Here is a 19100-nt window from a genome sequence, read left to right as displayed (position 1 = left end):
AACAACCACAACACCTGATGGCCCTTTAATTGTACAACTCTAATCAGTGCAAGGAAACTAAAAGCATTAAAAGGAATAAAAATGAAAAAAATCAAAAGTTATCATTCACAGGTATTCTGATCATATACATAGAAAATATAAGATCTATAATAATAATAAAACTAATAAAATTTCAGTAAGGTACTGGATACATCAAAAATATGTATTTAATAAAAACTGTTGAATACCCTTACATATTAATAGTAAACCAAGGAATAAATCTAATACAAGATTTGTAAGACCGTAAAGAACAGGGTATAAATTTTTGCTCTTCAAGAACAAAAAATTTTAATAAGAATCTTGAGATATAAATGTATATACAATGCTTATAGAGGGAAAGCTTAATATTACAAAGGTATCTTGTTTGCCTAAGTCAACCAATTAAATTCATTGTGATTCCAGTCAAGATCCAGACAGGATTTATAATGAAATTTAACTGATTCTAATATGAAAAAGCTAAGAGCTGAGACTATAACCCAGGTGATTTTGAGTAGGGGAAATCAAAATATATGAAATATCAAACATATTATATAGCAACAGTAATTAAGACAATGGATATAAATGCAAAGCTACATAAACTAGCTAATGAACAAAATAAACCCACAGGAACAAACCCATTCATATAGAGAAACTTGATCTATAAAACTGATATTATAAGAACTAGAAAAGAATAAACCCTCCGATAAAATGCTTCTGGAAAAACTAGTCAGCCATGTAGGGGAAAAAACAATGGATCTATATCTCATATTATAAATAGACACAAATAATCTAATTATTTTAGACGTAAACATATTAAGGTAGATTTATGATGTCAGGATGGAAAAGAATTTCTTCAATCATATACAAAGCCACAAACCATAAAAAAAGAGTGAAAAATATGGCCACATTACATTTTCTGTACTTCAACTCCCCTTCCAAAAAGAAGGAAAGACTCAAACTGAGATAAGATAGTGTAACACAGAAACCGAGCATAATACTGTTCAAAATTTGGTAAATTCTACAAATAGGAAAAACACAAAAATCCCAACAAAATGGGCAAAAGATATCAACAGGAGATTTACCTAATGGTAGACCAAAAAGCCAACAAGCACGTGTAAAGATATTCCACTGCAATTTTTTATTTATTTTTTTTTTTTTTTACATGACAGAGGGCACATATGTTTGCCAGAGACAAAGACAGAAAGAGAAAGAGAGGGAGTAAGCACACCACAATGGGGCACAGTCAGGCCACACTCTTGCCTCCATTTCTTCCTCCTGTTGGGATTTTAGGTGCTGATACACATATGCACACTGTGTTTTGCAAGCGGTCAGCCCAAAATTTTAGCTTTTATAAACCATATGGGATCCAGCTCTCTTACCTATCAGGTTGCAAGGCTAGCCCTAATCTTGCTTTACATAAAAAAAAGAAAAACAAAAAAGCCAAAAAAAACTTTAAAATATGAGCTATCCTCTTTAGATTTGCTTAGCTAGGATTATTTATTTAGCTCCTGATGTGCTAAAGTTCAGTATCTGTTAGAGAGCTATACTGTAGTTACCCTGCTATAGAGAACATAGCAAAGTATCAGAATATAGAGGATATTCTATAGTGAAGAATTAGTTACTAGGAAGACTAGCAAAACCTCAAAAGTCTTATAATGCCAATGCAAACTGAAAGACATTCCACAAATTTACCAACATGAAATCTTCAAAATTTAGCAAGAAAATACCATTCCAGACTAGAAGAGATTTTTTTAAAACATAACAACTGAATGCAACACATGATTTTGAAAAAGCTTATTTTTGTAACAAAGGACATTATTGGTACTATTAGTAAAACCTGGTATCTAAAGACTAGTTGGTAGAGATCACTTAACTTTCCGATGTTGACGGTTGTAATTGGAAGATGCAGGAGGATATCCTTCTTAAAGCATTATGGAAAATTAAATCAGCAACTTTCCACCAAATAGTTAAGAAAAAAAAGTTTCTTCTGTACTTTTTAAATGTATGGAAATGAAAAGTATCAAATTAAGTGTACTGTTCACCTCCAAGAAAGAGGTGAGATTGAGCAAACACACAGGATTTCAATTATATCTCTGGTGGTATTTGTTATATTATGTTTTATATACTTGTTTTTGTATTAGGGAATTTTTTTGCTATAGGGCATGGGTGCCCACAAGAGACATAGAAAGTGAGAAATCACCCTCCGGAGAGAATAGCCACACTGCAGTCCCTTCTCCTCCATTCTCCTTGGGATCTTGGGCACACACGCACATGTGCCCAGCATTGAATTTTAAACCACCAGGCCCAGGACTTGAACCACGGTCAACTATAACCATTATGCCATCAGCTAGTCCCCATATACTTTTTTATATGCCTGAAATACTTTAAATTATGAAAACCCTGCTTAACAAAAATAGATTCTACTTGATTTTATAGACTGAAATAATCTCTCTCCACACTAAAAAGCCAATTTGTACATTAGATAGGTGATCTAAGCTCTTAGTGCCAAAGATACTTCATACACACAATTAAGAAATGACGATGACATTTTATAAATGTGCTTTCTCTTACATTATGATAAAGACCGATAAACGTCTTCCCAAGAAAAGATTGAGGATCACTATCAATACTTAAGAACTTTGTGCAATTTTATTAAACCATTTTCTCTACACTTAAAATAATTCTGGACAGGATATCCAGAATTTAAGTAATTTTAGTGAGAATGATTGATATAATTGGCACTCAATTTAATGCCTGTTAATGACAGCATCCTGATAGATGACCTTTCCTCCATAGCTTTCATTCTCTCAATAGATAGTGAAAGTGAGAAAATGAAAAAAGGTATAAACGCATGAAATCCCTCTCCCGTTCACTATTTAATATTGTTAGGTTATTGGGAAGACTAGCAATTAAGCTAATCTCCATCTAAACATAGGGTCTAAAATGAAGAGAAATATAATATCTTAAAAATCTTGAAAGTTGGGAAGTTACACTTAATTCAACATTTTTTGTGATGATAAACTAATGGGATGATACTACATAGATTTAACCTAATGGAGAAACAGATAACCAAAAATAAAAGTAAAAAATTAATTCCACAAGGGACTATCATACGGCAGCTTTGACAGGCAAGTTTAAGGAGTGCTTACATCTGAGAGACCATAGGAAGATACTAAAGAAGAGTAATGTTGGGACCAGCAGTTGGCGTAATGGCTATGTAGCTGGAATCCCATGTGGTCGACTGTGGTTCGAGTCCGGGACCCGACACCCGGTGGCTTAAACTCACACTGGGCGCGTGTGCATGTGTGCCCAAGATCCCGAGAGGAGAATGAAAGAGAAGAGATTGTGGCATGGCCGTCTCCCCTCGGGGGTGATTTCTCGCTTTCTCTCTCTCTTTCTGGCAAGCGCATGTGCCCTATAGCAAAAAACCTCTCCAAAATTTTAAAAAAAAAAAAAAAAAAGGGGGGGGGAACACTCTTACATTGTTGATGGGAATATAAATTAGTACAATCTCTGTGGAAAAAAAAATTCGGAGTTTCCTCAAAAACCTACAAATAGAATTATTATATGACCCAGTAATCCCATTCCTTGGTATTTAGCCAAAGGACAGGAAAACACTCATTGAAAAAGACATTTGCACACCCATGTTTATTGCGGCATTGTTCACAAATGCCAAAATATGTAACCAACCTAAGTGTCAAAAGCTGATGACTGGGTTGAAAACCTGTGGTACATATATACTATGGAATATTACACAGCTATAAGAAACTGTTGAAGAAAGTGGCCCAAAAAAAAAAAAAAAAAAGGGGGGGGGAACACTCTTACATTGTTGATGGGAATATAAATTAGTACAATCTCTGTGGAAAAAAAAATTCGGAGTTTCCTCAAAAACCTACAAATAGAATTATTATATGACCCAGTAATCCCATTCCTTGGTATTTAGCCAAAGGACAGGAAAACACTCATTGAAAAAGACATTTGCACACCCATGTTTATTGCGGCATTGTTCACAAATGCCAAAATATGTAACCAACCTAAGTGTCAAAAGCTGATGACTGGGTTGAAAACCTGTGGTACATATATACTATGGAATATTACACAGCTATAAGAAACAATGAGACCCTACTATTTGAGTCAAAGTAGATGAATATAGGAGACTTAATGTGGAGCAAAGTGAGCTCCAGACTCAACGATACATATTGAACGGGGGTATACATTCAGTGTGTATCAAATGCCTGTACTCTAGAAATGGAAAGATTTGAAGATATGATAGAGATAGGATAAGTATAGATACCAGAGTCTGTAAGGAGGGGAAGTAGACTGTAGAGAGTGGATAGAAGAAGATAGGTGTAAAGGTGCAAAAGGAAGAAATATTGAACAGACAAAAATGTAAGTTATCTGTATACATTATGATGGGTACTTGAGATGAAATTTTAAAAAGAAGATAAATTTGGTTTTTTGTGTGTTGAGGGTCAGCATCTATTCGAGAGCGGGATTGTAGCTCCTCTTCTGTAGAGGAACATAGCAAAGTATCAGAGTATAGGAGACAGTCCATCACAAAGAAGGCTTCAATCCCCTAGGAGTACACAAAAAACAAGGTGCATAAAGACAAGACAGGAGAGGCAGAAGCAACACTCAGATGAAATCGAAAGACAGGTAGAAGAGAAGACATGGAGCCAGGTGCGGTGGTGAAGGCATAGTGCAGGTGCTGGCACAACACTGCAGGTCATGTGAAAGGCCTCAGCCGAGTTACTGTCAGGGTCTACCTGACCACGAGGACCCTGTTGAGGGTATTTATCACTTCCTCTCTCTCCCTCTTGCTCTCCCAGAAAATAAAGATAAGACTTGGGGTCTGGAGGTAGCATGGTGGTTAAGGGCGCATGGAATCCCACATGGTCAACCACGGTTTGAGTCCTGGACCTGGTTGCTTGCTTTCTGATTTTCCTTATCTCTGATCAAATTAATTAAATAAGTAAGTAAGTAAAGCAAGCTAAATAAAATAATTCTTTTTAAAAAGGGCGGGGAGGGGGTAGCAAGAGCTAAAGTCTCTACAAACCAGGGTGGCAGAAGCAATGGGAACATGGCATGGAGTGACTAGCTGAAGGGCCCAAGGAGGTATTCACCAGCTGCCCATGTCAACTGCAACACAACAAAGGACCGAAGAGCATCCTGTTGAGATGGTGCTGCCTAAATTTTGTCTTTTGATTTTCACAAAGAAACTGAATACTAGGAATTGACCAAGACCAAACATGCAAAAAACCAAACAGAAATCACAGCTGCAAAATTAACAAAGTGTGTGGCACATTGAAAAAAAAGAAAAAAAAAAAAACTAGAAAAAGAGGGATCAGCAGTTAGCATAATGGCTATGTCGCTGGACTCCCATGTATTCGACCGTGGTTTGAGTCCTGGACCCGGCAGCTTAACTCAAGCCAGGCGCATGTGCGTGCATGCCCAGGATCCCGAGAGGAGAATGGAGAAGAGACTGCGGCATGGCCATCCCCCCTGGGGGGGTGATTTCTTGCTTTCTGTCTCTCTGTCCCCCTCTCATCTCTGTGGCGAGTGCATGTGCCCTATAGCAAAAAAAAAAAAAAAAAAAAAAAAAAAAAAAAAAAAAAAACCTAGAAAAAGATGCCTCTTGCTATCCAGTTTGGGTAAAAGGTCAAAGATACACAGGTTTCTATAATCCTGGCAGCTCTAACAAGTAGCAGGAAGGAACTGACTGCCGATCCATAATTGACTCTTCCTCACTTCCCAACCACAGCCCCAGCCAAGAAGGGCAAACTAATGGGTATTAGATTGTAGGTCTTGACATTAATGAAGATTATCCTAAGATGTTTACTGAGTTCATGAACAAAGATACACATAAAACTCACCTGATTGTTAGCTTTTCCCTATACCCTACTTAAATCTCAGCTTCTTATCCTTGGAGTATAAACACAGGCCTACCCTGGCAAACCTGTGGTGCTTGCAGGTTCTTAAGTCTATATTTGTCCATAGAGAGGCATGAAGGCTACACCCAGCTAGATTCAGGCTTATGGTAGATTTAATATCTGCCTTTCTAGAATGTGCCAGTGCTCCCTGATCTTTCCACAGTAGTGTAGACACCTGCACTTGATTTTCTCTGGCAAATAGATTGTTCATAAAGTCTGAAATCTCTGAGTATTGGGAGGAAAACGCAGACCTGACAGAGGCCAGATGCCTGCATGTTGTAAAGCACATGCAGCGAGGACAGATACCCCCATGCACAGACCAAGGGCTGGTTATGCCCTCCAGCACCTGCACTCCTGCTAGCATGAGAAACCACCTCACCACACTCAGCTGACAAAGTGCTCTGACATAAAACTGACCCCTGAACTGCAGCTCCTCAACTACTTTAGCCAGAACTAGTCTGGATGTCACAGACATGGGGCTGACTGCTGTATGAAGGGTGTATGGGCAAGGCTGAGGAACCTGATATTGGTCCACTACAGAGGAAATATGGATGTTTGTGCAGCAGGGCAACCAATCAGACCAGTACTAGTTTCACTAATGGACAATGGGACTACTGGTTACATGACCTATCAGAACATTACACATTTCAAGCCTTAATTTGCATATGAAGATTTAATTGAAGACATCAGCAGAAATTATTTCTCTACATTCCTAAACATTCTAGGAGATAGTCTTTTTGAGCAAATCTGTTTCCTAGATGAAATCACCCATAATAAAGCCTTCCATCTCCACAAACCCAGCAGTTTGGTTTTCCAGCAGTGAGAGACTGATTTCTAGTCTGTATCTAGTTTGGCTCAGTCACACTACAAAGTTCCGTTTTGGAGCAATTACATATATTATTATTTTTAAAAACATGGACACAAAAAAAGCAACATTACAAGTACTCATGAAGGCAGCACTGACATAAAATAATTGCCATTAAAAAACATAACAAATCTCAATGGCTGTAATAAACAAGTCAATTTCAGCTTATTTCTATCATGTTCACCTCATTCACAAAACCAGTGACATGTATGTACATTAAATTCAAGAATAACCACTGAAATTGACTTTCGAAATGAAAGGTGTTTGCAAAATGATAAACACAACTATTTCACATATCTAAGATCCATAGAGAAACAAGATGGGCTTTCTGCTTTTAAAAATTGGCTTTCACTAAAAGATAAACAGGAAAAAAAAAACTTTAAAGCATAACTAAAAAATCATCACTGCTTTAGGAAAGCAAACGGAAACTAGACTATTATCCAGAGACCAAGTAAATCAATTTCCTAGTAAAAGTAAAATGTGTACAAGTGCCATATTACACTGTACTTCGCATTCATTAAATAATCATGTCAACTCAAGCTTTCAAAGGACTGCCTTGAGAAGTGAGAAGAGGTATTATTCAAAACAAAGTTTCTACCTTACACAAAAATTATTAAATACCTTTGATAATGGTAAATAAAAATAATCATTTTGGATCACCAGTGGCATGGTGGTGAAAGTAAATGGATCCCAACTGCATGGTTCATATCCTGGACCCAGTGGCTTGAGAAATATTGTGAGCATGTGAGCAGAAATGGAGAAGGGATTGCAGCATGACTATTCCCCATAGGGGTTGCTTTCTCACTTTCCCTTCCTCTCTCCCCCTGAGATATGCACACTCCTTTTGGCAAAATTTAAATAATCATAAAAATGACACAACGACAAAACAAAAAATGTATGTGCAAATTTTAAATAACGTGAAACTTAAGTGCAAGATGCCAAAGGTTAACATGGCTGATTACTGAATTGAAAGTTGAATGTTGCTTCCTCAAGAGAGCTTTTACTAATAGAAATGCTACAGACATGTACAACTCAAAAATCACTCAGTTTAAATCCAACATTCTCCACAGACTTAAAAAAAAAAGTTTTAAATTTGTCAAAAAAATGTGGCATCCTGGAAAGTCTGAGAAATATCACCCACACATATAAAGAACGAAAAGACCCTTCTCTGCTTCAAAGACCTTTCAGCTTTGGAATCAACAGCAGGTTTTTTTTTTCCCTACAGAGTACTGTGATACACTTAAGGAATCAGTAACAGAAGGAAAGAAACTGTTCTTTAGTTTTCAAAAAGACCTTAGTTGTGACTCATTTCTTAACAAACTTGGTTGGCCCTGAGTCTATGACAATTACATTTTCTTCTGTTGAGTAAAGTGGAGGTTAGCTGCCAGCGTGTTTAAGGCATATAAACAAGTAGTCCGACCCAGCAAGTAAAAAAAAAAAAAAAAAAACTATTCTATAGGTCCTACCCTAGTGATGCACACTAGGACACTGTGTTGCACAGGCTGTGGAGACATGGGAGACCAAGGTTCAATTCAGGTCCAACCTATGCTCCGGGCACTATGGTGCACACCTGTAATCCAATTGACTTGGGAAGACTAAGGCAAGAGGATCACAACCTGGTAAGATCCTGTCTTAAATTTCTAAATGATTAATTTTTTTAAAAAGTATTTGTAAACATTTCAAAAAAGTCCATATACATCAGCCCAGTATATATTACTATTGATAAGATTTTAAAAATTATATCCTTACCTTTCTCTAGGCCGAGAGCAAATTGTGTGTGTGAGTGTATTTGTGTGTGTGTACGCACTATATTTAGTACTTTCTAGGTATTTGTACTTTTAGCTGCTCATGTAATAAAATGTGACCTTCATGAATGTTTATTATCAATGGGTTACTTTACTTCTTAGATAATAATTACCATTTAAAAAAAAAATTAACAAGGTACCAACAAGCAGACCACAAAAAGTACCATTCCACAGGTCCAGCTACTGAGGTTCATTGGCAAACACAAGTGTCCTACAAGGCAGGAAACCACATGGCTGACCATAAGTTCAGACACCCACTATTAGCTCGAAAACACTAGACACAGGCCAGCACATCGCACAGTGGTTCAGGCAATGAACTCCCACATAAGCAACCAGGGTTCGAACCTCGGACCTGACAGCTCACTTTTTCTCTCTCTCTGGTGGGCACATGTACCCTATAGCTAAATAAATAAATAAAATAATTAAAAAAAAAAAGAAAAAAGAAAATAGAGAAAAAACACTGAACATGTGGACAGGATTCTAAGGAGCTAGAGGCTGGGAAAAGGGGACCACAGTGAGACAAGACCCTATCCAAGGGGGTTCTCTCACTCTCTGCCTCTCTCAGATGAGAACTTGGCTCTCGCTCTAAGAAAGGGTCTTTCCAGAATCTCAGAATTTTAGGTGAGTTCTTCTAGATATGGTTGAGAGAAAGGAAAGGGCACTATATAATTTCAAGTCTTCAAAAAGAGTACTAGAAAAAGCTACATTTGTACAAGCCTTATTAAAAGGCAAGGGTAGCCAAAAAAAAAGTCAAGTTTTCTTTCTTGGCTAAAATGTTATCAGCTCATGGTGCCAAGACTGAATAGGGAATTATAAATATGTGGTTAAATGAAACCAAAACTAGCACTCATCAAATACTGGTATAATAGATGAGTTTCCCAGGCTCAAGTTTCATGCAAAAAAATAAATAAATAAAATAATAATAATAATAATAATAATAAAAAACACTAGACACAGGCCAGCACATCGCACAGTGGTTCAGGCAATGAACTCCCACATAAGCAACCAGGGTTCGAACCTCGGACCTGACAGCTCACTTTTTCTCTCTCTCTGGTGGGCACATGTACCCTATAGCTAAATAAATAAATAAAATAATTAAAAAAAAAAAGAAAAAAGAAAATAGAGAAAAAACACTGAACATGTGGACAGGATTCTAAGGAGCTAGAGGCTGGGAAAAGGGGACCACAGTGAGACAAGACCCTATCCAAGGGGGTTCTCTCACTCTCTGCCTCTCTCAGATGAGAACTTGGCTCTCGCTCTAAGAAAGGGTCTTTCCAGAATCTCAGAATTTTAGGTGAGTTCTTCTAGATATGGTTGAGAGAAAGGAAAGGGCACTATATAATTTCAAGTCTTCAAAAAGAGTACTAGAAAAAGCTACATTTGTACAAGCCTTATTAAAAGGCAAGGGTAGCCAAAAAAAAAGTCAAGTTTTCTTTCTTGGCTAAAATGTTATCAGCTCATGGTGCCAAGACTGAATAGGGAATTATAAATATGTGGTTAAATGAAACCAAAACTAGCACTCATCAAATACTGGTATAATAGATGAGTTTCCCAGGCTCAAGTTTCATGCAAAAAAATAAATAAATAAAATAATAATAATAATAATAATAATAAAACACGTTCAGTGATGAAAAGTAGGAATCACCGATACTTATTAAAAACCCTCTGAAGAAATAAACTAGGCATTATTCCTTTCTGGGGTCTTCTGAATCTTTATGTACAACATTGAATGCACAAATCCTTGCAATGAATAGAAAATAAGGCATTGTAATGGCAAACTCATTGTTGATTCCAGCTGAACAATGAAGAGACCAGCTATTAATTTCTCTCAAATTTCATGCACATCTTATAAAATAAAATAGATGAATATAATTTCCGTGAAAATTAATACAGCTGTCAAAACCAGGTGAAAGAATAGACATGTACAAAATAAATGATTCAGAAATACAGAACTATTTAGAATGACATACAAAGTAATTCACGGTCTGCCCCAAATTAGTACAATCTAACTTTTCCAGTCTCTCACTAGTTCCTCTTGAGGTATCGGTATCCGAACTCTTGCTCATTGCTCTTTCCTTCTCTCTTAAGAGAATGTCCTTCACTTTTATTCTATTTTGGTTGAGACCTGCTCTAATTAACCCTCTCTACTAATTCCTCTAAGCATTACAGTGTCCTATCCATTTTTTTTCCCTATAGTTAATTAGGTACCTCAAAAGTCAGTTTCTTCCTACTCTGACATTTCTTACTCATTTGATTCTGCAGTGTCTTCTTTGAATCCTGAACTACATAGGTACATAAATATATAGATGAAATTAGCATTAATGTGTGGTAAATGGTTTGAATATATTTAACATGTGTGGGTTAATGGTCAAATGCATTCAGTCTGCTTACAAGCAAGGAATTAAGTCAGTCTTAGGATCACCACGTTTTTTTCTTTTTCAAGTTTTTGTTATAGGGTATATGTACTCACCAGAGAGATCGAAGGGAGAAGGAGGGGATGAAATGGGTCCAAAGATTATGGCCACACCACAAACCCTTCTCTTACATTCTCCCCTTGGGATTTGGGGCACATACGCACGTGTGCCCACTGTATTTTCCAAGTCGCCAGATCCAAGACTATAAACCATGCACTCCACCATAAAGATCCAACCACCTTAAGCTCTACACTACCTGGCTGACCTGAGGATAACCATTATTTAGAGCCAACTAAAAAAGTCTCCAGATACTATCATGTATCTCTCCCAGAAAAGGCACATCCTAAAACAAGTGATCAAGTCTCTACAGATAACTGTTGCAGGACCATAAAGAACTCAGTTATTCTGAGAACTAAGAAAGAAAATAAGCAAAGAAAAAAAAAATCCACACACAATGCAAACATCAGAGCACTGTGACCATCATTCTAAAATCAGCAAAAACCACTCAGATTGACCATTTAGATAATCTGAGACAAAAACGTACTATCTGATACTTTGCAGAGCTTATTTCTATGTATTCTTATAAAACCAAAACTGGTGTGATAGTTTTCTTCACATTCTTCATTCTTATTTTTGTTACTCAAAAGTTCTCTATGGCTAAAGTGATGTCTTTTTTTTTTTTTTTTTTTTTTTGAGAGATTTTCACTGTACGGCGCGTGCGCTCGCCAGACAGACAGAGAGAGACATAGAGACAGAAAGCGAGAAATCACCCCCCAGGGGGGATGGTCACGCCGCAATCCCTTCTCCTCCATTCTCCTCTCGGGATCTTGGGCACGCACGCACACGCACCCGGCGTGAGTTTTAAGCCACCGGGTCCGGGACGCGAACCACGGTCGACTACGTGGGAATCCAGCGACATAGCCATTATGCTAACTGCTGGTTCCCTAAAGTGATGTCTTACAAGAAAAAAAAAAAAAATCACCCTACAGACATGATTTCCAAATTATATTTAGTAGTCTATCAAAATGGAAAAAAAAAAAAACCTAAGGTTTTTTCCCTCAACATTCTATACATAATCCAAATTCTTACCATCATCTTTTCAAAATATTCTAAGACTTCTTTCTCTGACAGTGGCTTTGGAAGGTTTTCTGTCATCTCCAAAGATGCTGATGAACAGTCATTGCTTGAAAATGCAGTTTTCAGATTGGAAAGTGGAGGTCTCTCTTTCTTGCTCCCTGGAATTCTTATGCTGGCAAATTTGTCCAACTACAAAGAAAGATAAAACAACATACATGTAAGTATCTCTTTTCCCAACATCATCTAACTTCAAAAACAGGAAAAAAAAAAAAAAAAAAAAAAACTAAGCGAGTCAATCATACCACCACTATAATTTTGTAAGTAGACATTCAGCACTGGACTGGATAAGATTGAAAATAATAATAAGTAGAGACCAGCAGATAGCATAGAATTTACATCACTGGGCTCCCACATAAACAACTGCAGTTTCAGTCCTGGACCCAGTAGCTTCAAAATCACACTGGGTACATGTCATGTGTGTCCAAGATCCAGGGGTGAGAATGGAAGAAAAGGGACTGTGGCATGGCCATCTTCTCAGGGGGTGATTTCTAACTTTTCCTCTCACTGGGTCTGTGTCTGATTCTCATTCACTCTCACTCTCTCTACAGCTAATGCATGCATACTAAGGCAAAACATGTTCAAAAAAAAAAAAAACAATAGTAATAATATAAAACATGGTAACACATTTCTAGTAATCATTCTATCTGAAGTCAGAAGAAAAATAAGACAACCTCAAGAGTCTTCTAATCTTAAAAATCATACAATTACAGATTTTATATTCTAGTGACAGGTAACCTTTGCTTTATAGATTAGCAGCTAATTCTTACAGAGGAAAGAGGTCATTTAGTAGTGGCACCAAACTACTCAGTGTCCCACCCTTTCCCCAGCTCCTAGACCCTTTATCTAATGCTCTTTTCATAATGCATGCTAACTCTTGGTGTGAAGATGGGAGAAAAACCTAAGTTTAAACTTTTAAGAATTGAATTCTACTTATATCTGCACAGCATTTGACTTGATGAATGCATCAGGCTAGTCGATCTCTACTTGAACTTACGCAACATCTAATATACAGGTTGTTTAAAGTCATAGATAACAAAGCCAGATTGTTGTTAGAATGGGAATTCTACAGCTAGATAATCAAGTAATTTATTGATATATTTAAATACATAGGTATTAGTTTATAAAGTTAATTATTCATTCATTCAAAATCCTTTTAATTTCTCAAATTCTAGTCCTCACAAGGAACACTCACTCAGGTTTCAAGACTTACATAATGAAAGTTTCAACAATCTAAACAGCAAAAGTCTTAAACTGAAGTAGTTATCGAGAATAGAAGTCTACTTAAATCCATGATCAGGGCCAAAACCTCTTAAAAAAAAAGGAAAACAAAAAAGCATGATAAAGGATTCTGTAATTATTCATCACTGCTGTTTACATTATTAAGCTACTGTTTTCAATATAATATGTACAATATACAGAACTATAACTTTCATTATAATAGTAGCCACAAGCCACATATGGTTATTAAATATTAAAAATTCTGGGTCTAGAGACAGTAAGGGACCAGACTGACTGGTTGGGTCTTCCATTACCAGCCAGGCTCTCTGAGAGTATCAGAGCCAGGGAAGAAGGAGCAGGGTCACAGAACCTCTCCCACATACAAAGACCTGCACAGCTCCCAGAGATAGTAAGGCATCATGGCTGTTTGGCTGGATCTTCCATCGCCAACCAGGCCTTCTATAGGTCCCAGAGCCAGAGAAGAGCAAGTGTATCAGGCCCACTACCTTAAGATCCACCTCCAAGTCAGCACTCAACCACACTGGAAAATAAAATTTTAGAAATAAGAGGAAAACTGGTGTGGAGCTAAAATATACCACAGAGAAGTGCACAAGCAGATAACCCCAGAAACCTACCAAAAATATAAAAAAAAATAGAAGAGCCTCATCAGATGTCTAGAAAACAAACATACACATCCTATGGCAAAATGAAACACACACATACACAGACACACTCTCTCTCTAAAATAAATAAATAGATAAATAAAACAAAACCCAAAGCCTCAAGAAATAGGAGAAAATCGGGAAGTTTATTTTCCTTAGAAGATCACAGCAACTCCTCAACTAACAATGGAAAAAAAAAAACACACACACACACACAAGAAATGATAGAAATAGAATTCAGAATATTTTTTGTAATGAAACTCAAAGAGATACAAGAAAAAAATGGACAATCAGCTCCAGATTAGAAAATCATTCCAAGACATGAAGCAAGAATTCTATAAAGAGACAGACACACACAACCCCAAAAAAAAGTGCATGCATGCCCAAGACCCCAAGTGGAGAATGGAGGAGAAAGGATTGTGGCGTGGCCATCCACCCAGGTGATTTCTCGCGTTTTCTCTCTCTCTCTTTTTGGCGAGCACATGCACCCTATAGCAAGGTGCATTCCTAAAGGCTGGAATTGTAATACTGCTATCAGACAACATAGACTTCAAGACAAAAGATGTAAGAAGAGGGACCAGAAGTTAGCATAATGGCTATGTCGCTGAACTCCCAGTAGTTGACTGCAGTTTGAGTCCCAGACCCGTGGCTTAAATTCACGCCAAGAGCGTGTGCGTGCGTGCTCTCTCACTTTCTATCTCTCTGTCTCTCTGGCAAGCACACATACCCTATAGCAAAAACCTCTCAAAAAAAAAAAAAAAAAAAAAAAAGATCTAAGAAGAGACAAAAGACTCTATGTAGTACTGAAATGGCAAATCCACCAAGAAGATATAACACTTTTAAATATCTATATTTATATAAACACAAGAGCACCCAAATACATAAAAGAAAGACTGCCAGATCTAGAGGTAAGACTACAACATAATGATCACTGGGGATCTCAACACTCCACTGTCTCCTCTGGTCAGATCATCTAGAAAAATAATGAAGAACAGGGTCTAAATGATACCATAAACTAAATGGACTTGACAGACTTTTGTAGAACATTTCACCCAACAATCGCAAAATGTTTATTGTCCTCACCCCCATGGGACATTTTCAAAGATCAACCACATGATAGGACAAAGCTGGTAAAGAAATAGAAAGCCTCTTTCATTAATTAGTATCTGTAAATCTCCCAAATGTAGAGAAACAATGACATACAAATCCAAGAAGCACAAAGAACACCAGATAAAATCAACATACTAAGATCTTCTCCACAACGCATCAAACTCAGATTGGTAAAAATCAAAGACAGACCAAATTCTAAAAATGGCAAGCCTTGGGACCAGCAGATGGAGTAACGGTTACATCACTGGACTCCCACATAGTCAACCATGGTTTGAGTCCCAGACCAAGCTTAAAATTTACACTGGGCATATGTTTATGCATAGCTAAAATCCTGAGAGGAGAATGGAAGAGAAGGGATTGTGGCCATCGCCCTAGGGGGAGATTTCTCACTTTCTGTCTCTCTGTATCTCTCGGTCTCTCTAGTGAGCACAAATGCTCCATAGCAAAAAAAATCACTCTCTCAAAAAATAAAAAAGCAAGACTTTACAAATTCAAACGTATAAAAACTATACTCAGCATTTTTCTGATCACAATGGAAATAAACTTGAAATCAACTACAGAAAAAGCCTTCAAAAATATAAAGCCACACAGGAACTAAACTTACTCCTGAATGACTTACAACCACTGAAGAAATTAAGACTAAAATCAAAAAATTGAAACCATCAATAACAAACGATCTAGTTTCCATAACTTATAGGACACAGCAAAAGCAGTATTCAAGAGGAAAGTTCATAGCAATTAGTGTTCACAAGGATAAACAGAAAAAGGAAAAAAAAAAAACAAAGAATGAAAACAGCAAGTAGACAACATAACAACACATCTCAGGGATCTGGAGAAACAGCAAAAGAACCCCAAAAACACCAGGAGAAAAGAAATAAGATTAGAGTAAGATTAGAGCAGAAACAAATGAAAGAGAATAAAACAACTATACAGAAAATTTAAAAAAAAAAAAACTGGTTCTTTGAGAAATCAAATTGACATACCGTCAACTAGATGAATCAAAGAGAACAGAGAGAAGAATGAGATAAATGTAATCAGCAATGAAGCAGGCAATATTACAACAGGCATATTGAAATACAAAAGATCATGAAAGAATACTATAATTGACTAGATTCCGACAAACAAAAAAATATAAATGAGATGCGCAAATTTCTGGACTCATATGATCTACGAAGACTTAATCAGGAAGAAATAGAAAGCTTGAACAGACCAATAACAAGAAGTGAGATTGGGTACCAACAAAGAGCCTGATCCCAATGGCTTCAGTTATGAATTCTACAAAACATTTAAAGAAGAGCCAACCCCAATTATCTTCAAATTATTTCTAACGATCAAAAAGGAAGAAACCCTCCCAAATTCATCCTATGAAGCTGCCATCACCCTGATCCCAAAAACAAAGACATAACAAAAAGAAAACTACTGGCTAATATCCCTGATGAATACAGATGAAAAAATTCTCAAAATTAGCACAGAAGGGACATCTCCCAATACAATAAAAGGCATACATGCCAAATCCATGGCTAACATCATACTGAATGGGGAAAAGCTGAAAGGAAAATGTTTCCACTGAAAACTGAAACAAAACAAGGCTGCCTGCTTTCTCCATTCCTGTTCAACACAGTACTGGAAATCTTAGGCAATGCAATCAGACAAGAGTGTAAAATAAAAGGCATTCAAATAGGAAAGAAATAAATGAAATTATCTCTATTCGCAGATGACATGATTATATACATAGAAAACAAAAAAATCCACAAGAATTCTGAGTAATAAAAGAGTATAGTAAATTGGCAGGATTCAAAAACCTATGGTATTTTTAATACACCAACAATAAACAGACCATGGCAGAACTGAAAAAAGCAATCCCCATTTACAACAGCCACACAAAGAAAAGATACCTGAGAATAAACCTAAGAAAGTAAAAGACCTCTACAAGGAAAACTAAGAAAAACTAAGAAAAGAAACTGAAAATGACACATAGAAGTGGAAAAACATCCCATGTTCCGGAGTGGAAGAATATAATCAAAATATCAATTCAACGCAAATTAATTTACAAATATAACACAATTCCAAATTACAGAGATATTTTTCACAAAGATAAAAAATAATAAAATTTATCGGGAATCATAAAAGGCCTCAGATTGCCAAAGCAATATTGTGCAAAAAATAAAATAGTAGGCATCTTACTTCCTGACCTCAAAATGTTGTGTTGTCAGAAAAGTCATGAAACATTTATGCATTGAAAAACGTGTCATGACTTTCCCAATAACTATTACAAAGCTGTGATAATCAAAATAGCATGGTACTGATACAAAAACAGACATATACACCAATGGAAGAGAATAGAAAACCTAAAGATAAATTCCAAAACATAGGCTAACTTTTTTTTTTTAGAGAGGGAGAGAGAGTTTTGCTATAGGGCACATGCACTCACCAGAGAGACAGAGACAGAAATCCCATTCTCCTCTCGGAATTTTAGGCACATGTGTGCACACATGCGCGCGCGCACACACACACACACACACACACACACACCAGGTATGAGTTTCAAGCTGCCAGGTCTCGGACTCAAACCACGTTCAGCCATGGGGGAGTCCAGTGTCTTAACTACTATGCCACCTGCTGTCCCTAATTTTTGACAAAGGACATGAGTCAATCCAGTAGGGAAAAGAAAATCTCTTCAGCAAATGGTGCTGGAAAAATTGGATATTCACCTGCAGAAAATGAAACTAGACCCCTATCTCTTACCACTGACAAAAATCAACTCAAAATGGAACACATGGTCCATCTACCATGATCTTAAGTAAAGTAGTACTAAGACTAAAAAAGTGTCCTATGAGATTTAGAAACAGTCACAAAGCACCACTACTCTCTAAAAAAAAAAAAAAAAAAAACTTGCCATAGGCCTACAAAATTAAAATTTCTTTTGTTTTAATTCCATCAGAATGCTGAAGCTACAAAGAAATCTGCAAGAACAAATACTGGAAAGCAACAAGCTTTTCTTATCCCTCACAAACAGCTGAAGAAGTTGTTAAATAGGAGTAAAGAACATCCAGTAGAATTTTTAATGAACTCTTGACAGCTGCATGAGAGATTAGAATTTCAAGGAGACCCAATCATGAAGACCTAGCTATCTATACAGCAAGTCTGTAACTAACCAACCAACCAACCCTTACCCTCAAGTCTTCATTAACTGCAGGAGTTAGTGTGCTAAAGGTAGAAATGGAAAGCTGAGTGAGATCCCCTCATGCATGAGCAGCTTCCCCCTCCCAAGTATAAACATCTACTCTCCATACCAAGGCTGTGGTCTAGACAAAAAGTGAGATCTCCATGGCACACTATAGGACTTCAAAGAGCACATGACAACTACCACCTGAAGACTGTGAGACAGGATACCAGGTCAGTTCCTGAAGAAAAAGAGCCAAAAGGAGAACTTAAAAAAAGCAAGCAAGCAAGCTACATTAACCCCAAAAATGGGCATCAGGACTTCAAAATAGAAGGAAAAAACATCCCTAAACTTTAAAAGATAATAGCTCAGTTAAAAAATTAAAAAAAAAAAAAAGATTATCAGACTCTTATTAATCCTCACATTCCATGTGAGGCCATAGATATAGACTGAATCAAATTAAAGCAGCAATGAAGCTAAGACCCAACTCAACTAGAAATCAAATTGACTGAATATGCGACTCTAAAAGCCTGCCTGAAATAGAAAGGACATGCCTTTTCTAGGTGGGAAATAAGACTTACTTCAGTTTCTTCCGTACTTAAATATATCCACTCTACATGAAAACATGGCTATGCACACAAAGGAGCAACAAAATGTGCCCATAGTCAAAAGAGGCAGATCTAAAGATACCCCAGATGTTGGAATTCCCAGTGAGGTAGTTTCAAAATAAAATTAATCAAGATGATAAAGAGGGTCACAAAAGGAAACCTTCAGTGGA

The 19100-nt window shown here is 36.9% G+C and overlaps 1 protein-coding gene across 1 annotated transcript in view; it reads right to left on the bottom strand.

Annotated features, from left to right (window-relative positions):
* Positions 1-19100, bottom strand: part of DIAPH3 (diaphanous related formin 3) — a 556802-nt gene that overhangs the window by 480759 nt on the left and 56943 nt on the right. Inside the window, 1 exon segment of the mRNA XM_006159773.3 lies at positions 12122-12298. Within this exon segment, the coding sequence (XP_006159835.1) occupies positions 12122-12298 (177 nt within the window).

This window comes from Tupaia chinensis, unplaced genomic scaffold (assembly GCF_000334495.1).
Source record: "Tupaia chinensis unplaced genomic scaffold, TupChi_1.0 Scaffold000654_1, whole genome shotgun sequence".
Lineage (NCBI taxonomy): Eukaryota > Metazoa > Chordata > Mammalia > Scandentia > Tupaiidae > Tupaia > Tupaia belangeri.
This window is presented reverse-complemented; position numbering and strand designations above follow the sequence as displayed.